The sequence below is a fragment of the Staurois parvus genome, unplaced genomic scaffold (assembly GCF_062004578.1).
Source record: "Staurois parvus isolate SC_StPar_1 unplaced genomic scaffold, SC_StPar_1.0 ptg000669l, whole genome shotgun sequence".
Taxonomy (NCBI): Eukaryota; Metazoa; Chordata; class Amphibia; order Anura; family Ranidae; genus Staurois; species Staurois parvus.
The window spans coordinates 686,783-709,374 of NW_028318465.1; the positions used below are offsets into that span (position 1 = coordinate 686,783).

At 41.3% G+C, this 22,592-nt stretch overlaps 1 protein-coding gene across 2 annotated transcripts in view; it reads left to right on the plus strand.

Moving 5' to 3' along the window:
• The first annotated feature begins 280 nt into the window (after window positions 1-280).
• Window positions 281-22,592, plus strand: part of LARP4 (La ribonucleoprotein 4) — a 120,937-nt gene continuing 98,625 nt past the window's right edge. For both annotated transcript variants that reach the window (XM_089652036.1, XM_089652037.1), the window contains exon 1: window positions 281-478. In XM_089652036.1, coding sequence (XP_089508162.1) covers window positions 461-478 — 18 coding nt within the window. In that variant the 5' untranslated portion in view covers window positions 281-460. The remainder of the gene's footprint in view (window positions 479-22,592) is intronic.

Genomic DNA, 22,592 nt, shown 5'->3' on the forward strand with positions numbered 1-22,592 from the left:
GAGGTAGCGGACTCTCAGCAGGTAGGTCACGCGCTCCAGTAGGCAGCGCCTTCGTCTCTCTGTCCCCGCCCTTTCTCTCTGGTTGACTCCGCCCGCGCTCTCCTCCCCAGTCCCCCGTTGCCCTGCGGTAAAATGGCGGCTCCCGCCTGGGACGCTGCTGTGCGGCACGTGCTGTGTGATGGCGCCGGCCGCTGACCTCTAAGAGCCGGAAGCGAAGTCGGACGGAGCGTGCGCAGCAGCGACCTGGGGGAGGAGAAGTTGCCGGAAGAGGCCGGGCCGTGTCGCCGCTCGGGGAGGGTGTGGGGGGCTTGGCCTGTGTGTGACAAGCAGTGCGGGCCCGCCGCTGTCACTCACACGTCTTTCCTTCCTCCCATCCCGCACTAATCTTCGCCTGTCTTCCCCCCCCTTCCCTCCCCTCTGTGTCATCATCGTCACCCCGGGTCCCGTTCCGTGCCAGAGGATGCTCTTGTTCGTGGAGGTGAGAGGGTGAGCGGGGAGGGATCAGGGCACAGGAGGCCGCCATGTGACTGAGGCCGGCCTGACACAGCAGTCTTCACACCGGCTCTGAGCGCCCGGCCAGGGGAGCTGGGGAGGGCGGGGAGCTGTGCCGGCCTCGTGAGGTGAGAGGCGCACAGGGCGGCCGGATAGCGTGCTGACCCGGCGGAGTGGGGGAGGGGAGGCCTGGCACACCGCAGTGACCTTTGGGGAAAGCTGATGCCGGAGGAGTCAAGGTTATACCGAGGAGAGGGCACCGCACATATGGAACGTGCCCGGCATACATGTCTGGGGGGGGAGGTCGGCAGAGAGCACATGACCGGCCTCGGTGTGGACGTAGGCCTGCCGGGGGGAGGGGAGCGACCTCATATACCGGGGGAGGGGGCGTGACCTCGAACTGGAGGGGGAAGTGACCTCTTCTCCCTCGTCATTGGCTGTTGTATTACCTGAGTGGGCAGATTGGATCAATATGTCCTCCACCCTGGTGTCTGGATGTGTCCTAGCAGGTGGAGGCCTCACCAGGCTCAAGACTCTGCTGTAGACTTCCCAGACTCTAATGTTCTGCCCCTCACTGCATGGGGGGGGGGGGTCTGTGCTGTCAGTTATGTTTACAAGACCTCTTAGTGGTCTGGGGTGGATTGAGGACCGACAAGTATAATTCTCACAACATTCTCTTTATTAGGTTTCGGCCTCCTACGGGTAACCTGATTTGCTCCAGGCCTTGCTTCCCACTTTGGTCATGGAGGGTTCTAGTAACTGCACAGCAAAGACAGCAGGAAGCCCCAACCTGAGATACAATAGATTGTATAGAACACAAGTGACTATACTGACAAACCAAGCAGAGGGAAAGGCTAGTAAATGTAAGGCAGAAACCAGCTTCAGGAGCCACATTAAACAGTACTCGAGGCAGGCGGAGGTGACATGGCAGGAGCTAATGTGTTTGAAAGGTTCTAGCTCTGGGTAAAACGTTATAACCCGCTAAAGGTGTTGGCTGCTGTTCTGATGGCAGAAATCTGCTTCAAGAACCACTGTGAACAGTACTCATGGTGGAGGACCATATAGCAGAATCTAATGCGTTTCAAGTGTTGTAGATGTGAGGAACGTGGTATAGCCCTCAAAACACTTTAGCTTCTGTTACAATGACAGGAACCAGCTTCAAGGGCCACATGGATAAGTACTCAAGGCAGGGCATTGATGACAACAGAAGCAGAGGAAAATGCATATTGACACTTATTACTCTGGGGAGAGGTTATAGCCCTCAAAACCAGTTTATCTTCTGTTCTGTTAGCAGAAACCAGAGTCAAGATACACCTAGCTCAAGATACTTGGTACTCAAGGTTGTTATAGATGACATAACAGCTGCTAATTTCCTCAAGGATTATATATCTGAGGAAGAGGGTATAAAGCTTGAAGCATGTTTGCTTCAGTTACAATGGCAGAAACCAGCTTCAAGAACCACCTTGAACAGCACTCAATGTGGGTATAGATGACCACATAGAAGCTAGTGCGTTTTGAAGGGTTATGGATCTGAGGAAGAGGGTTTAGCCCTCAAGACAGTAGATTTTGTTACAATGGCAGCAACCAGCTTCTGGAACAGTGCTCTATGTGGGTGTAGATGACATAACAGAAGCAGAAGCTAATGTTAGACCTGAGGAAGAGAGTTTAGCCCTCAAAAGACAATCGATTTTGTTACAATGACAGAAACCAACTTCTAGAACAGTACTAGATGTGGGTGTAGATGACATAGCAGAAGCTAATGTTTTAGACCTGAGGAAGAGGGTAAAAACCTTGAAACATGTCAGCGTCCATTATGTCAGAAAACTGCTTTAAGAACCACCTTAAGTACTGAAGGAGGGCATAGATGGCATAACAGAAGCAGAGCAAATGTGTTTTGAAGGTTATAGCTCTGGGGAAGAGGGTAAAGCTTTCAAAACACATTAGCTTCTGTTCTGTAGTAGACACCAGTTTCAAGAACCACCATGAACAGCACACAAGGTGTGTATAGATCATGACATGGGAGAAGCTAATGTGCCTCAAGGGTTATAGATCTGAGGAAGAGGGTTTAACCCTGAACTATATCAGAAATCAGCCTCAAGAACCACCTTGATAAGTATCCAAGGGCGTAGATGACTTCATTACAGAAACAGAGGCTAACGTGTTTTGAGAGTTAGAGCTTTGAGGAGGAGATTATAACCCTCGAAACACATTAGCTTCTGGGATGTCATCTACCCCCACCTTGATCACTGTCCAAGGAGTTTCTTGAAGCTGGTTGCTGCCTGGTGTTTAATCACTTTTCCAGGTGATTGGTTTGTTGGTATATTTACTTGTGTTTTATCAAGAAATGTTATCTTGGTAATGCACAAGGCTGGCGCTCCCCCCTTTTTTTTGTCCTGGTCTTTGCTGTCAATGTGTGGTTGTTTCCACTGTCACTGCAATAGTAGGGAGCTTTCTGGTATTCCAAGACACTAGCAACATATCCAGGACTAGTGAGGTGCTAGCGTTGAACCTTTTTTCCAAGGTCCAGTTACCGAGGGATCCATTTTGATCTTGCCTTCACTACCTAGTTAGTCACAGGCTTATAGCATTATAGGATTGTGGCATTTTTTTTGGTTTATGGGCTGCATATTTGTTTCAGATCAGTAACAGCCATGCAGCTTGTATCTGGGGGACAAATCTGCAACGGCAGTTTCCATATGTTTATGAAGGGAAAGGGGGGTAGTCTTCATAAAGTTTTCAAGTGCTAGAAGCTGGTGTTTCTTCTTTGGATGGACGGTCACATTTACTTTAGGTGCTCTTATTTATCTTGTATTTCTTTTTATAGAGCGGTAACATCACATGTCGCCCTCAGCTTGGTCCCTAGGAAAGTCTTAGAATGGTGTGTTTTGGTGACGCATTCCCATGTAACTTTATTCAAGAATTTAGTGTGTTGAATGCTTTTAGTGTCCTCTGAGATGTCTTTTTGCATTGTGCAAGTTTTTTTCCTGTGTTACGTTGGTTAAGGGATTGTTTGCCCCATGTGATAAGCAACATGTCAGCCAGTGGTGGATGTTATAACACTTCCTGCTGCCTCTGTTGCAGATTGAGATCACTGCTGATGGCTGTCCTTCATTTTCTTATTATGGCCTTGAAATATTAGTTCAGTTGTACATCTCTACCTGTTTAAGCTATGTGACATTAAGAATTTGGTAAGCTGGTGGATTCTGGCACATGCACTTTTAGATTTTTTTTTTTCTATTAAAGGTGTTATAAATATTAAATCTGCATATTAAAAATGGAAGAAACGTGGGTACGTTAAACTTTTTATTAGTTACCACACTTTGTACATTGTCCATCAGTTTTTACTTTTAAGGACATCTAAAACTTTCCAAAGGAACCTGGATTGTCTGGTATGTGTTTAGCTGTAGATTTTTTTTTTTTTTTTTTTGTCATAAGGACTAACAGAGAAATATAGTGTGCAGCAAATGAGTACACTGTTGTAATTACAATGTTTTTGCAGATTTTTTTTTTTTTTAACCACTTGCCACCCCTACAGTACACTTATTGTGGCAGAGCAGCACATGCAGGCTCAGTCACATGTATATATGTTAGGAGTGCTCAGCTTGCCTTTACTCTGACTACTGTGCCCACAGGACATGGTATCACTTTTACCTGAAACCGGTATGATGTGATTGCTAGGATTGGACAGCGATTTATTTAACAGTGTAAACAACCTGTCATGAATGGCTTTCCATTTGCAAACCGCTTGCTTACTGTTGTGATCTGTGATTGGCCCACAGCAATCACATGGGTACCTGGCTTACCTCTAATCACAATCAAAAGCAAGCTGTTAATGAATAGGAAACACATTCATGACAACTAAAGCTATTACTTATCCAGTGATCTTCACTGTATGAGCAATAGTGTGTGTTGAAAAAAAATTTGATTGTCAAGTGAAGAGAATAAAAAATTTAAATTGCCAGAGACTGGAGCGCGGCTTTAATTCCTGTTCCAAAAAAGTGACAAATTGCAACTTGAAAAAAAATTGCCATGTCTCTTACTAAATAACCTCAGACTGTCTTTCTAAAAAGGGTCTTTTGGGGGGTAATTGTACTGTCTTGGCATTTTAAGGCATCAAGAAATTTTAGGACGTCAGTACATCAGGATTGATCAATTTTCAAAATATATATACAATAGTTTGTAGACTATAACTTTGACATAAAGCAATAAATATACACTTATTGGATTGTCTTTTTACCAAAGACATGTAGCAGAATACATTTTAGCCTAAATTTATGGAGAAACTTTTTTAATTTTAACAGTAGAAAATACCATGTTTTCGTTTTTCAATATTGTACGTTTTTTTTTGTTTATATATTAGAAATAAAAAAAGTGATCAAATGCCACCAAAGGAAAGCTTTGTTGGAAAAAAATATACATTTTATTTTTTGCGTTGTAGCACAGTGCTGAATGCTAAACGACCTGGTCATAAAAGGGGTAAATACCCCTATTAATGCCTATCCTGCCCACACTTTGAATTCTGCTCTGAGGTCAAACAATCCAACAGTCTGTTTGGAAATTGATACTTCTGGAGTGATAGAAGGCTGATCCCCTCCAGCATGCATTGGGTCCTCCTGCCCCTTACAGTACTCAAGGACACAGTAGCGACAAGAGGTTGTTAGAAGGAACCACTGAGCACTTTTTGCAGGTACTCCTGGGCTATTCATATAGTTTGTTGCGTTTGAGCCTGCTACACATGCCAAAAAAAAAAAAAAATCTAAGTACATGGGGATTGTGTAGTATGCCCTGCTCTTTTGCTACACTGCTTCCCCCACTTCATACTGACAGTTCCCAGCTGTTAAATGACAGCCAAGAGTTGCTTTGTAAATACAACAGCTACTTTATACCTTGTTATGTAACATTAAAGTGGAACTTCACCCAAAAGGGGAACTTATGCAGATTTGCATCCTCTCCCTCTTTTTGGGGAAGAAAGAGGGACGGGTACCTGGTTTTGACAGGTACCCACTCCCCTTACCCAGCAGCCTTCTGGGACGCATCACAGGTCCCAGAAGACTGCAAACCGTTCACAAATCACATGTGCGGTAGGAAACCAGCCGCAAGGCTTTACTGCAGGTTTCCCTTAAGATGTATCCAGGACTCAAAGCTGACTGAATCGGCTCAGGGGAGATGGCATTGGATCCCTGGACAGGTAAGTGTCCTTATATTATAGGTTGCAGCTAGATTATTTGTAGCTGCTGACTGAATTTTTTGGGGGGAGACTGGAGAACCACTTTGATATGTACTGTTTCATTCATCTGCAGATCAAAGGGATGAGCTTCGATTTGTGTGTCAGCCAAAAGAACCTAAGAAGTTATAAAGTGAAAAATGTTATTGTTTACCTATTTAACCTTTTATATGATCTTAGTTTACCTTAATCCTCCATAATTAACATTATATAAACTTTTTTGTTCAATAAATTTTGTAGAGTTGCCCCCAAAACCCTAAAAAAATTAAAACTCTTTTAATGCATTTAAGGCTTTCTCTAATTAGACTAGTTGGAGAGGAGTGGCAGATAATGTGAAGGTCTTCTCCCCTGTCTAGTCAGACCACTTTGTATTCGTTGAAAGAGAGCATACAAGGAGGGGAATTTATCAAAATTGGAGTAGCTTTGCATTGCAACCAATAAGCTTTCACTTAAATTTTGAAAAGGATAATTAGAAAAGTTGAAGATAAAAAGCTAATTGCTATGCAAAGATAATCCAGATTGTCTGTTTCAGTTTTGATAAATTCTTATTAAAGTTGTATTAAACCCATTTTTTAAATGATTGCAGAAGTGCAGTGATTTTGACAGAAATGACCCTATTGGGATCTTCTGTCATAAATATTTCCCCCCGCCTGTCAGCAGTAACGTACACAGTTGTGTAGCTCAGCTTGGCGTACAATTACTGTGCCTGCTGTGGTAATGTCACTCCCATGCTAATGCATGGCCTGATGACTATTCAAGAGGCCAGACAGCCATAACCTGGAATGAAGACCAAGCGAAGATGGAAATGCTGGTTACCATTCTTTCCTGGCTTCCATGGCTGGGAATCTCTGAATGAGGACCTGGAAGTGACATAACGTCACTTCCAGGACAGGACAAGGAGAGGGGAGTGGATGTGTCCCTCCTTTCTAGCCAATGGCGGAGAGCCGGTCCTGGGTCTGCCGATGGGTGAACGGAGCCCGGGAGACAGTGGGCGGGGGAGTTTCACATGCCGGGGAGAGGCTGGCACTGTGTGGAAGCTTTCGGGCAGCAGCGCTGCCATCCGAATGCTTCCACCTGACAGGTGAGCCCTGCTGCTTGCCCGCAGCAGGGCTAAAGGTTAAAAAAAGAAACTGCCTGGAACTACATGTCCCGGGCAATACAAATTAAACTTCCATGCATGGCTACCACTGTAGTGCAGTCTACTAGTGGTTTTCAGTATTCCCAGCAGACCTTCAGATATAAGTTGTGGATTACATCCTGCCAAGCTGGACTAGTATAAATTGACAAATTTCTGCTTTAACATATACCCGTACCTAAATCTTTCTTTACAATTTCAATTAGTGACTGGTTTTGACTCTCTTACTGACAGCCAATTTTGCATTTTTACACACATTTAAAAAATCTTTTTGGGTCTGAATATTAAAGTGCCCAAAAATATTTTCTGAAAGTAGAGACCCTGGAGAATAAAATGGAGGTAGTTACAAATTTTTGTTAGTCGATAATGCAACAGCTTGGCAAGCACAAGTTTTCAGTAAATGAAAGGCATAAAAAAAACTTTTTTTCTGTAGTTCTTGGAGGTTTTGGACTGAGTTGAGTGATTGGAACGCCTGTCGAGTTTATTGCATGCTTTGTTCCCTTTAGGCTAGGTTCACACCTATGCAGGTTGCGTTTGAGGCATTTTTGCACTGTGTTTTTGAGGGGTGTTCTTGCTAGGCAGATTTAAATTGCATCCAAAACGCAGTAAAAATGCACTACATGGTGTTCTGCAGTGTTTCCATTGAAGTCTATAGAACCAAAATCGCAACTTTTGCTTTCAAAAAAGTCCCTGACCCTTTCCAAAAAGCACACCGATTGAAACCTGTCCCATAGGAAACCATGTTAAATGGACTGTACTGCGTTTCTGCAAAGCGCAAAAGGCTGCTGAAAACGCTTAGGTGTGAACCTAGGGTTCGTGAGTCACCTTCTATATTAAGTTTACTGTTCTATTCAACAGTGAGAGAAAATTAAAAATGTTTGAGTTGTCCACAGAACAGGAATAAAGGGGGAGTCTTCCAATGGGTCCACTAGTTCTGGTATCCCTTGTGACAACCAGGAATTCCCTCACTTGGGTTTTCCTATTGTTTCTTGTTTTGACATTGGGGAAGGTGTGAAGGAAAGTTCTCTAGTGGAGCACAGTTGACAAAATTCTGACAAAGGTGATAACTCTCCCTTACTGAATCTAATTTAGAAAGAATCTAATTTGCCTTTAGTTGTCTGCTACAAAGCCTTGCGGTTAAATAAACTTGTGACACGCAGGCTTACTTTTAAAGCTTGTTCAAAGACAGTGTGTTTTTCTATGTAAATTGGTCAGATTTCATATTGCTTAGAAGGCACTTAATGTAACTGGTTTAATTGTGGTGCAGTATATATAAAGATTGTTATAAAATTGAGATGGCTTAGCTTTTCAGCTTTGATTCATATTATAAGGCTTTCATTATGATTCATGTAACTAAATACAGGGTTGCACCTGTGCTGCTTGCAAAGTTAGTTGCAGAGCTAGCTTTGTGTGTGTGCAGCTACCTCCTTTCATCATTTCACTATATAGATGGATGGTGGTAATCTTGTGTTTATCGTTGCATGCTAGAGCATAAGCCACATTATGCTGTGCCTCTGTGTTCAAATGCCCTCATTTGCCAGTTAGTGTCAACCTATACTTAAAATCTAAAGCATGACTTTTAAAAGGTTTCATTAAAGTTGTTTTAAAGCCCAAACTTTTTTGCCTTCCCTGCATTAACCACTTGCACTCCAGAGGATTTACCCCCCCTTAATGACCAGGTCTCTTTTTGCTATTTGGCGCTGCACTATTTCAACTGATAATTGCGCAGTGAAGCAATGCTGTACTCAAACGAAAATTTACATCCTTTTTTTTTCCCCACACAAATAGAGCTTTCTTTCAATGGTATTTGATTGCCTGTGCATTTTTTTTTTTGTTTTTAGTTTTGCGCTATTAAAAAAAACAATTTTGAGGGAAAAAAACAATATTTTTGACTTTTTGCTATAAAATGTCCAGTAAAAAAAATTTAAAAATCAAATTTCGTCAAATTTAGGCCAAAATTTATTCTGCAACATGTCTTTACTTAAAAAAAAAATCTCAATACGTGTAAATTAATTGGTTTATGTGAAAGTTATAGCGGTTACAAATGGCGGTATAGATACTGGATTTTTTTTTTTAATACTAATGGCGGCGATCAGCAACTTATGGCGGGACTGCGACGGACGTTCTGACACTGGGGGGGACTGACTTGGTGGCACTGACATCCCCAGTGACACCAATACAGTGATCAGTGCTAAAAAAAAAAAAGCACGGACACCGTACTAATGGCACTTGGGAGGAAGGGGTTAACATTTGGGGGCAATCAAAGGGTTAACTGTGTGATGGGAGTGTTTTACTAGGGGTGGGGGGTGTGTGCTTCACAGTGTGCCCAAACTGACAGGGAGGAGGGCTGCATTGTAAACAATGCAGCCCTCCTCCCTGACAGTGACCGCCGGTAATCACTGGCCGGGACCTGGTGATTGACACCTGGGGCCGCAATCGGCGGTGCGGATAGGTCAGTCACGCGCCACCTACCCAGAAATGTAGGATTTACGTGATTCTGCGCACAGGGGCTGCCCTGCATCAGTAGAAGTACTGTGGGCAGTCCCCAAGCGGTTAAGGTAAACCTTTTATGGCTTTCTGTCCTTCCTTTACCTGTGTGGAGGGGAGTGTGCATGGCTTCATCTCTCCTCCCCTCTCGTCACACAGGGACTCTCCATTGGCTCCTTCTGCTATCAGATGCAAAGAGGGGGTGGGGCTAAGCCCGTGTGTGTGTGTGTGTGTGTGTGTGTGTGTCAGTCACAGGTACATACACATGTAGCTTGGGCATGAGCATGCACTGTGTGTCCTCCAGTGCTGGCACAAGGTCAGTCAGCGCCCAAGGTAAAAATGCCAAACTGCGCCCTCCCATTTATGACCTGCAAGTTTAGGGAATCCTACGCCAAGCAGTCACTCGCTTGTCAAAATCACTGTCAGTCACTACTGTCAGCCTTGTAACAGAATTTGCCCCCATCCCTATAGTAAACTATTACGCCCAGGGCAAACGCCCCTTCCGCCCACCCCTTGTCCTGGCCCAGGTACCCCCCATAGCAAGTGTCTTGCTAAGGGTGCACACAGAGGATCCAAAATTGCAGTAGGGGACCCCAGAAGAGGTTCATGGCTGCTCTGTGCAATAGCATTGCGCAGAGCAGGTGAGTAAAAAAAAAAAAAAAATCCCTAACACTTTACAATTGTTTAATGTGACAAAATACATATACTAAAGATATACCTCTTGGCATATATTTACTAATTAGAAACAGTAATTTAATTCTGTATTTGTGACTGTGCCTAGGCACCCTCGGTTAGCCTCATGGGCATCTATCATGGGTTTAATTTGTATATCCTGCTACCTTATGATTTTTTTTTTTTTACATTCATAGGGGTTGATTTACTAAAGGCAAATATACTGTGCATTCACAAGTACAGTTGCTCTAAATTCAATCCAATTTTTCATCCAATCATGTGCAAGCAAAAATGTTCATTTTCTTTTAATGTAACTGGGTATTCTTTCCAAAGTAAAGATTTACCTCATTTACTAAGCTCTGTTTCCAGTGCACAGTATATTTGCCTTTAGTAAATCAACCCCAAAGTGTCATCTAAGAAGGGGATAAAGCAACAGGTTCACTTAATGTCTTTCCTCCCCAACAGCACATGCTCCCCCTGTCACTTAACTTTGTCAAAAAGCAAGTTTATTCTGGGGAGAGCAAGAGCATGGGAAATACACAAGTTAACTTCATTAGTTTTTATTTGAGTCCCTGTGAGCACTTTATGCTTTTGAAGTAAATGTTGCTGTCATAAACAGAGCTCATACCCTTGGCTTAACAACTTGCCCTCTAAAGGATTTACCCCCCTTCCTGACCAGGCCTCTTTTTGCTACTTGGCGCTGCACTAATTCAATTGATAATTGTGCGGTCATGCAATTCTGCACCCAAACGAAATGTACGTCCTTTTTTCACACAAATAGAGCTTTCTTTCGGTGGTATTTGATCACCTGTGCGCTTCTTATTTTTCGTGCTATAAACAAAGACCGAAAATTTGAAGAAAAACAATATTTCTTCCGGCTATAAAAAATATATAGTAAACTCCGTTATAAATTTAGGCCAAAATGTATTATGTCACATGTTTTTGGTTAAAAAAAAATCCCAATAAGTGTATATTGATTGCTTTGTGTGAAAGTTATAGGGTCTACAAACTATGGTATAGATACTGCAATTCACGCCATTTTTTTTGCTATACAGCGCTGCACTAGTTTAACTGACAATTGCGTGGTCATGCAATACGGTTCATAAATAGTTTATGTACTTTTTTTTTTATTTTTTATTTTTTTATTACACAAATGGAGCTTTCTTTTGGTGGTATTTGTTCACCTGTGCGCTTTTTATTTTTGGCGCTATAAACAAAAGTTTTGAAGAAAAAAAATATTTTTGACAAACAATATTTTCTCATTTTGGTCATAAAAAATATCCAAAAAAACAAAAATTTTGTCATAAATTTAGGCCAAAATGTATCTTGCTACATGTTTTTGGTTAAAAAAAAATACCAATAAGTGTATTTTTATTGCTTTTTATAGCGTCTACAAACTATGGTATAGATAATGGAATTTACACAGCTTTTACTTTCTGACTGCTTATCACATTTCTTGAGGTGCTAAAATACCAGGACAGTACAAACACCCCCAAATGACCCCTTTTTCAGAAAGTAGACACCCTACAAGTTTCTGGAAAATGACAGGGTTTTTTTTTTTTTTTTACACAAAGTTGTCATTTAAATGATTTTTCTCTCGCACAAGCCATGGGTATATGCGGAATTACACCCCAAAATACATTCTGCTACTTCTACCGAGTACGGGGGGAATACCACATCTGTTAGACTTTTTGGGAGCCTAGCCACATACAGGAGCCTGAAATCCAATGACCACTTTGAAAGCCTGAAGGTGCGTAACTTCCTCATTTCACTTCCTCACTACCTACCACAGTTTTGGAGGCCCTGAAATGCCAGGATAGCGCCAAACCCCCCCAAATCTACATTTGGAAAGTAGACACCACAAGGAAATTAAAGAGGCATGGTGAGTATTTTGAACATCTAATTTTTCTCACAAGGTTTTGAAATCTAAAAAAAGAAAAGAAAAAAATGTTTGTTGTTTTTCCTCATTTTCCAAAAACTTGTGGCAACAAATGAGATCTGCAAAATACTCACCATGCTTATCAAATTCCTTCACTGTTCAACAAATTTTTATTTTTTGCCAGTTTTGGAAACAAAGGGATCCATTTCTTAATGAATTTCACATTCTGAGTTCAAATATAACAATGAAATTTGTCAATTGGCTCTAGTTTTTCTGTAAACGGAAAGTTTTCTACTATAGGCGTAATGACTACATAATGCACAATAATTATATAGATAGATGTCTTTCCACAAATATAAAGCAAGTGATATTGACTACATAACAAAGCCTAAATGGCATAATATATTGCATAGGATTACCAAGAAAAATTATAGCCATAAGCTAAGTTGAATCATTTTAATACTTAGGATTCTCACTAGTTTTGTCTTCAGTTTGTGTCGGTTTTGCTTCTCTTGGCTTTTCTCTTGTATTCGAGGAAAGGGCTATCTCTTACAACTGCACGTGACTACACGCTTCAGGTTCTTCCTCACTTGACTCAACCACGAAGGATTCTGGTGCTTTAGGAATTGGTAGCCCCTCTCCATGAGGAACTGGACGTATTGCCGATGGAATATTTGGATAGTGCACAGATAACTTTTTCTTCTTATTTAGCCCTTTTACAATTGGAGGCACCATACAAAAGTAACAATTACTAACATGATCTGTTGGCTCTCTCCAAATCATTGGCACAGCGAAAGGCATAGATGCCTTTTTTCCATTCAACCATTGCTCCAGTGCCGTCCCACAAGAATTGCAGCATATATGTGGTGCCCAGCTCTTGTCCTGGTCTCCTATCTTGCAGCCAAAATACAAGTTGTAGGCTTTCTTAATCATTCCTGTTATCCTCCTTTTTTGTGAGATAAAAGTTATTTCACCGCAGATATAGCAGAAATTATCTGCTTTATTCACACAAGTTCGAGGCATTACTGAGTAGCCTATATAAGCATAAAACGAAATGTAAAGACGCTGTCGAACTACAATCAGCTACAGATACTGCAGCTTTTATGCAGTGAAGTGATGCAATTAAAGGCTAATATTGCATCATCTCAGTATACATGCAATTTTCTATTGGTCACCAGTATCAATTGCGCAATATGCAGCTGAAGTTGCATCATAATTTTGAATGGCTTACGTCATTAGATGGGTGAATATATCATGGAAACTAGAGCCAATCAACATTTTTTTAGGGTCATTTTTGTTTTCAGCACCCCAAAATTATTAAGATTAGCTAATTTTATGCCCAAAACATTTTACCTGTTGAACAGTGTTGTGGTATCTACTTTCCGAAAAGTGGTCATTTGAGGGGATTTGGTGCTATCCTGGCATTTCAGGGCTCTTGAACTGATAGTGATACTGATAGGTAGTCTGGAAGTGTAATGAGGAAATAAAGCCCATTAAAAGCCTGAAGGTGCTTATTGGATTTTGAAGTCCTATACTTGGCTAGACTGCCAAAACGTCTCTCACATGGTACCCCCATACTTGGGAGAAGTAGCAGAATGTATTTTGGGGAGTAATTCCACATATACCCATGGCATGTGTGAGCTGTAAATCATTTAAGTGACAATTTTATGTGAAGAGAAAAACATTTTTTTGTTTTCCAAAAACTTGTAAAAAAGAAATTCTATTGATTTAACATGCCTCTCAGCAAATAGTTTGGGGTGTCTACTTTCCAAAAAGGGGTTGTTTTGGGGGGTGGGGGCCATTTTATGCCCAGAATTAGAAGTTTATGCCACATGTCATTCACTCTTCAAACCACCTGACGACCAAGCCTTTTCTGACACTTTTTGTTCACATGAATAAAAATCAGTATTTTTTGCTTGGAAATTAATTTAAACCCCCAAACATTATACATTTTTTTTAAAGCAAGCACCCTAGTGAATAAAATGGTGGGTGCTACAATTTTTTTAATGCACAGAAACACAATATATTGGCCAATTATTTGGTAAAATATAATAGATGATTGTATGCCGAGTAAATAGATACCAAACATGACATGTTTTAAAACTGCGCATGCCCCGTGCAATGGCGACAAACTGCATACGTTTTTAATATCCATAGGCTACGTTTTAAAAGCCTTTACAAGCTACCATTTTAGATTTACAAAGGAGGTCTAGAGTAAGAATTACTGCTCTTGATCCGCGCTCACATGCATGGTGCAACCGCTGGTTACATACCGGCACAGGGTCAATGCTTGTGCACACAGGTGTGCGCATGCGTGGGGGGGGCGGCGAGGTGTCTTTCTTTTTTTTTTTTTTTTTTTTTTTTTTATCACTTTTAATCAGGGTGGACAAAAATCAATGATTTTTTTTAAAAAAATCTGATTTTTTTAATTTAAATTGGATTTTTTTAAATAAAATGCTTTTTGAGGAAAATATATTACCATCCAAAGGTTATTCCATCATCAAATAAAGATTAGTTTTTTAATTATGTAGAATAAGGCTGTATATGTTTACTTTTTTTTGGTAAATAAATTCCATTAATCCATTCACAATGTCATGCTCTTCTGGAGGTTTTTGTAAGATTATTGGGCAGTTTCTCTGCCTACAAGATATTATCACAGATGCTCGGTTTACTTTTGCAGTTCTCAAAACTGAATTTGACTCAGCAGAGATCACATGCCTCTTCTTCACAGCAAAAATGTTATAACATGAACAGAATTAAGAAAGACCTTAATCCTAACTTCTTCAAACCTATGAATACAGAATCAACCCCTTCAGTGCTAAGTTTCAAGAAGTTCAGTGAATAGAATAGAAACCATATTTTTTTAATTGTTTGGAGTGGAATAGATCTGCACAAGAAGAAAGTGAAACTAAGTGCGAGGAGGAAGGAGGGGCTGACAGTCTAAGTTTCTTAAAATATATATATTTTGTTTAGCCAAATTAGTTAACAAACATGGATGCTTGTTTAAGCAAATAACATGCTGGAATGTTATTGTTTCAGTTGAACAAATCTATTTAAATTGTTATTAAGGTAATGATTATTTTTCTCCTTCCTAAGTACAACAGAAAAGTTGTCCAAATATGAATGATTAACCTATTAAACTGGGGATAAAAAAACTAATATGAAAAGTTGTTCTAAAAATCTTCATCTACTTGCATATTAAAGTTATACCAGCAAGAATTCGACTTTATGTAGAAAACTAGGATTTAAATCAAGCCTTACTGACTAGTGATTTAAATCGTGATTTAAATCCGCTTGATTTAAATCAAATCCACCCTGCTTTTAATTCTATCACAGGGAATGGAAATATCCCCTATAACTTCAATGGGCATTGTCATATTTTTTTTTTTTTTTTTTTAGAAATCTGGGGTCTATCAGACTCTAGATCTCTCCTCTGCCCTTACACTATCTAATCAAACCAAGATCAGTGTGATCAGATGCTTTCCCAATTTACAAATGGCTCTGTTTATATCCTGCGAAACTGAAATGATGAAATGCTCGTAACTTCTAATTTCTTAGACTATAGAGATGATTTGCATCATTCTAGTCTCCAATTAGCTCTATGGTCAGCTGGCAGAAACACTGGTTGCATTCTCAGGTTCCCCTGATGGCACAGGACTGCCTGAGAAGGCCATGGTAGGCAGCGGGGGAGGGGGGCATCATCTCCCGCTGTTTGTAAAAGTAATCCTGCAGCTAATTAACCACTAGGATTGCTTTTACATGAAAGCCGATCGCTGGCTAAAAAAAAACGATACCAGGATGATGCCTGCAGCTGTAGGCATCATCCTGGTATAACCATTTAAAGCCCAGTGATGTACCAGTACATCGCTGATCCTTGTTGGGTATATATGCTATGTTCTTTTTGTTTTTTGCTATGCTGCCTGTTGGCTGAATAAAAAAAGAAATCTCTGCCAGAAAGTGTGTGGTATGCCCACCATTAGAATATACCGCCCTTCATACATCCACTTTTAATGGTAGGCATACATTAGGTCACACTGCCACATGCGCCAGTTCCAAGATTGAATAAATGTCTAAATAGTGGCACGCTTGAATAAAAATTGTCTACATATAAGTGGTACCCCATATGGAAAAAGGATGACACCAAGTCCCAAACTATCTTGCTACTGCTCCTCATGTAGTCTGGGCATCCGAGTGGCTCCATGTGACCTTTTCCCTCGTAAATCCGAAACGTATATGTATAGCCTGTTGACCTCTTACAGGTCTTATACATCTTGACGCCATATCTGGCATGCTTGCTGGGGAGAAATTGTTTGAATGCAAGGCGGCCAGAAAAATTAATGAGGGACTCAATGCAGATTTTTTGCTGGGGAGTATAGACATCTGCAATTTTTTTGTTAACGTGATTTACGAGGGGCTGAATTTTGTGGAGCCGGTCAAATTCAGGGTCACCCCGAGAACTGAGTGTATTATCGTTGAAATGCATAAAACACATTATACTCTCATATCTATGTCCTGGCCACGGCAGCAGAGAACACGGGCATATGATGAATCGGGTCTGTGGACCAATACAACCACAATTCAATTTTTTAGTAATGCCAATGTTGAGGGTTAGGCCGGAAAAATTTTAATTCAGAAACCGTAATGGATTTCCATGTGATTGGTCTGGCAAGGTTTGAATTTGGGTTGGCGGCAATAAATTGTTGTGCATATAAATTGCTTTGATCCACAATCAATGCATACAGATCTTCCATGAAAATCCGCTCCAAAAAAATCAAGGGGGAGTAGTTAAATTTGCTGTTTCCACCTGAATTACAGGTTGGGCAGTGAATGGGGAAAGTACGGGTGCTGCAGTATTTGTGGGCTGCCAATTGGGATTTGCAAGCTCATCCAGAAGGATACTGGGGCCTGTGCAAATTCTTGGTGGCTACGGGACAATACTTGTGCTCGCCACCGCACCAGCTTGTACTGCACTCGACACGTCACCAAGTCATATTGCAGTGCTGGTATTATATGGTATTTATATAGCGCCAACAGTTTGCTCAGCGCTTTACAATATAACGGGAGACAATAAGCAACAATACAGTTCAATACAAGAGGGTTAGGAGGGCCTGATCCTGGGAGCTTGCAATCTAACATATGTGAAAGACCAGGATGTACTAGGCCGCTGGTGCTCGCCAGTTCACCAAAAGGTAGCGTAGCACTAGTACTGGCACTCTGCTGCATATGAGTCATCAAAATTTACCGGCAAGTGCTAACAGAGATCAGGCCTGATTCTGCCAACACTGCAGTTTTGTGTGCAATGTATCAAGTGACAGTGACCTACTGACACTGCACTTGCTGGGGGAGAAGGGGGGTTAAGCGTAGGGGCTAAACACAGATGCTGGCAGGTGCCGGGGCTGATCCCACTAACGCTGCATTTTTGGGGACGCTATACTAATGTGACAGTGGCATAGTGCTGATCTGATCAGATATTCATCCGTTCAGATACTATACTAGCAATGGCGGTTTATTGTGTATGAGTGTCTTCCTGGCAATCAAGGGGTTAAATGTGATTACTGGTGTACTAGTGGCCATCTGACACCATCTGGGAGGGGCGTGAAAACCGCAGGCGCGAGAATCACGTATATATGTGATTTTGCGCACCTGTGCCGCCCTGTAGCAGTATTTCTGCTATAGGGCGGTCAGGAAGCTGTTTGTGTTACGGCGCTGCGGTACTTTAACTGACAATTGTGCGGTCATGCAATGCTGCACCAAAATGAAATATACATCATTTGTTCCCCACAAATTGAGCTTTCTTTCGGTGGTATATATAAAAGACTGACAATTTTGAGAAAAATAAAATTTTGGACTTTTTGCTATAAAATGTGCAGTAAAAAAATTTAAAAATCAAATTTCATCATAAATTTCGGCTAAAATGTATTCTGCAACATGTCTGATTAAAAAAAAAAAAAAAATTCCAATACGTGTAAATTGGTTAACGTGAAAATTATAGCATTTACATATGGCGATATACAAATTTTTTTATACGAATAGCGGCAATCAGCAACTTATGGCGGGACTGCGGCAGACATTCTGATACGGGGGAAAAACTTACTTGGGGTCATTGACTTCCCCAGTGACACCAATGCAGTGATCCGTTCCAAAAAAAAAAAAAGCCCTAACTGTACTAAGGGCACTGGGCAGGGAATGGGTTAACAGGATGATCAAAGGGTTAACTTCTTTATGTGCGCTCGTATATATATGTGTATGTACAGTGGGGATCAAAAGTTTGGGCACCCCAGCTAAAAATTTGTATTAATGTGCATAAAGAAGCCAAGGAAAGATGGAAAAATCTCCAAAAGGCATCAGATTACAGATTAGACATTCTTATATGTCAACAAAAGTTAGATTTTATTTCCATCATTTACACTTTCAAAATAACAGAAAACAGAAAAATGGCGTCTGCAAAAGTTTGGGCACCCTGCAGAGTTAATATCTTGTACTGCTCCCTTTGGCAAGTATCACAGCTTCTAAACGCTTTTTGTAGCCAGCCAAGAGTCTTTCAATTCTTGTTGGAGGTATCTTTGCCCATTCTTTCTTACAAAAGTCTTCCAGTTCTTTGAGATTTCTGGGCTGTCTGTCACGCACTGCTCTTTTAAGGTATATCCATAGATTTTCAATGATGTTGAGGTCAGGAGATTGTGAAGGCCATGGCAAAACCTTCAGTTTACGCCTCTTGACGTAATCCCCCATGGATTTCGAGGTGTGTTTAGGATCATTATCCATTTGTAGAAGCCATCCTCTCTTTAACTTCAGCTTTTTCACAGATGTCATCAAGTTACCGACCAAAATTTGCTGAAATTTTATTGAATCCATTTTTCCTTCTACTCGTGAGATTTTCCCTGTGCCACTGGCTGCAACACAACCCCAAAGCATGATTGATCCAACCCCATGCTTAACAGTTGGACAGAGGTTCTTTTCATTAAATTCTGTGCCCCTTCTCCAAACGTACCTTTGCTCATTCCGGCCAAAAAGTTTAATTTTAACCTCATCGGTCCACAGAACTTGTTTCCAAAATGCATCAGGCTTGTCTATATGTTCATTTGCAAAGTTCAAACGATGATGTTTGTGGCGAGGACGTAGAAGAGGTTTTCTTCCGATGACTCTTCCATGAAGACCATATTTGTACAAGTATCTCTTTATAGTGGAATAGTGTACCACAACTCCAGTGTCTGCCAGATCTTTCTGGAGGGATCGTGCAGTCAAACGTGGGTTTTGAATTGTTTTTCTCACAATCCTGCGAGCTGTTCTGTCTGATATTTTTCTTGGTCTTCCAGATCTTGCTTTAACTTCCACTGTTCCTGATGACTGCCATTTCTTAATTACATTCCGAACAGAGGATATTGACATCTGAAAACACTTTGCTATCTTCTTATAGCCTTCTCCAGCTTTGTGAGCGTCAACTATTTTCAGTTTCAGTTTTCTAGACAACTGCTTAGAAGAACCCATGGTGCTGATTGTTGGGGCAAGGTCAGATGAGTCTGGCATTTAAAACCTTTGAGATTGACATCACCTGGTCTTCCCAGACGATGATTGAGAACAATCCATGACACTGGCAGGTCTCAGCTTTGCAAAGGGGGCAGTGCATGCTATAAATTCTTCAGGGTGCCCAAACTTTTGCAGACGCCTTTTTTTATTGTTTTCTGTTATTTTGAAAGTGTAAATGATGGAAATAAAATGTAACTTTTGTTGACATAACATAAGAATGTCTAATCTGTAATTTGATGCCTTTTTGGAGATTTTTCCATCTGTCCTTGGCTTCTTTATGCACATTAATACAAATTTTTAGCTGGGGTGCCCAAACGTTTGATCCCCACTGTGTGTGTGTGTGTGTGTGTGTGTGTGTGTGTGTGTGTGTATATATATATATAGATATATAGATATATAGATATATATATATATAGTGATTTTGCGCACCCGTGCTGCCCTGTAGCAGTATATCTGCTACTGGGATGTCAGGAAGCGGTTAAACTTGATTCTACTTCAGTATACTTAGTAACATCTGACAAAAAAAGATCTAAAAACACTGAAGCAGCAGACTTTGTGAAAATATTTGTCAACTTTTGGCCAGGTCTGTAACTAAGTGGCACTGTATCTTTAATGCATCAAACAGTAATTTTCTTACACTGTTAACCTTCCTGAGTTCTAGAAAAGACTGCCAGAAAAACTAGGTGTGGGAGCTGACTTTATAGCCACCACATGAGACCATACATCATTATAATATGTATATACTTTATTTTAACAAATCTAAAACTGGACACCTATAGGTATATGCCATATTTAATAAGATCATGGGGAATACACCAAATATATAAGATATGAGATACTTAAAATGTGTTCATGTCTCTCCCCCTTGGTTCTAATGAAAACATTGAGATTGTTGCAGTGAAGCGCAAGTTGAGCAGAAATCTGCCAAAGACATGTAAATTTACCTATACACTTCCTAATGTGCATTTGTAAACATGAGATTCATCGTACTTGCTCATTATTAAATGAGGTGGAAGCATATGAGTGTACCTAGCGTCTAGTGATAAAATACTATGCCTTTTGTTTAACTTGGCGATTGTAAAGGCATGGTTTTTAGGCCAATAGTTTTGCACAGGGCAGCCCTGATCCTCCTCTTCTTGGGTCCCCTGCTGGGTACACTTGTGGCCCCCCCCCCTTCCCTGCTGAGTGCTTGCTCTGGGGGCGCTTATGCTTGCTAACTCTGAAGCCGGCTCTGTACATAAGACAGTCTGACACGGGCCTGCCCCTGCTGGCTGTGGTTGACAACAATGGGTGCCAATGACTCCTGCTACTGTGTCTCAGGAGAGAGCTGCTACTCTTGTGCACATCACTGAATTGAGATTGGGTTCAGGTAAGTATTGGGGGGCTAGGGAGGAGCTGCATGTAGGCTTTTTACATTAATGCAGATAATACAGTAAAGGGGGGGGGAACTGCCTTTATAAACCACTTTAAGTTTAGTTGGTACTTTTTATTGGTTTCATGTAGGACTTGTGTGTGGGGTTGGGGGAAGGCTACAAAAGAGGACACCGAATATTACCTGATTCTTGTACTATGTGATAAAATGCATGCCCCAGTTCTTGTTAGTCCCAAGACCCATATTTAACTTTTCTGATAAAAAGATTTGTCAAAAATTTACGATGGTACCATAAATCCTTTTTTTGTTTGCCCTTAGAATATATGTAGTTCCTGTGTCATAGATTAGTCATACCTTATGTGACCTTTCCACTATTTTGGAACTGTTTGGGGGGGAAAAGCCTGTTTAACTTGGTCTAGCAGTAAAATAGCTGTATGACTTGGTAAACGGTCTTCCAGCCCCTCCACTGAAATATATGTAGTTTACATAATGTTAGTTTTTCCCAAGATCGCACATGTGTGGCTTTTTCTCACCCAAAACTGGAATCACAAGGTTCAGACAAAAGAACAAGCTCATAATCACTGCTTGAGTTTTTCCCCTCAGACCTAGCAGGAACAATATTGATATTGCAAGGCCTTCCTGCTGGTTGTCTTCATGTGCTCTCCAGCTTGCATTCTACACCAGGAACAGTGGACCTTGGTGGCTTGGATAGGTGGCATTGGTGAGTGGAGACCCCTTTTGGATGTCCCTGGAGATTTTTGATCCTAAACTTAACCCTCTTCCTCTGAAGAGTCTTTACTGCCCTGAGATTTCCTTTTGCCACCCTAAGGGTTAACCATTCCCAAAGGCTTAGTGATACTAATTGGGAGTGGTACTAGAGTTTTGGAGGTCAGTGGAAGAGATGGCTTACAGTGCTGCTATGTTGGATTTGCGCAGCAGCTCTATGGTGAATTCAGTAGAGCCATATGTGGGTGTCTGCTGATGGCTCCTTCTATGCATAAGGTTGAGAACTGAACTATTCCTGGTAGTTCCTGGGTTTGAGTGGGTGCACTGTTGGCCTACAAGTCCAAGTCTGCACTGTATGCCATCTTTAGTTTCTGCTTTTCTTCCAGCATCTCTGGGCTTAGATGCCAAGGGAGGACTGGAGCAGTGAATGCCTCTTAAAAATGCAGACTTGAATGTACTCTCTTCTCCACCATTGGCATGACAAGGTGAAAGCAGAGCCTGTGGCACTAGCCCCTCTTTCTGCAGAGCAAAGTGCCAGATGTTCTGAGTTGAGCAGTAGTTCAACCGATTACTCCTTCCTACGCTTATGTCACTTTCAGGTATGCAGGAGGGGGTACTGGGGGCATATTAATGCATACAGTTGTTGCGTTGTTTAGAACTTGGGCAGGCCATAGACGGGCCATTTATCGGCCGAATTTTAGTCCGATAAATGAAAAATCGGCCAGCCACATTGCCGATGCTGCCACCCATGTCCACGAAAAACTGCAGGTTTTTTTGTGGATTTTCCAGCATGACTGATAAAAATAAATGAGGAGATCCAAGAAAAATGGCCGACGGGCTGGCCCCACTAACGGCGCGATTATCGGCAGATTTTTCGTGTGGACGAAAATTCGACCGATAAAGGACCAGTCTATGGCCTACATCAGGGGTCTGCAACCTTTAAGACATAAAGAGCCACTTGGACCCGTTTCCGAGAGGGAAAAAAAGACTGGGAGCCGCAAAACCATTGCAACATTTAAAACAAATCCGACACTGCATATATTGCAAAAAGCGCTCTGGTCATGAAGGGGGTTTAAGG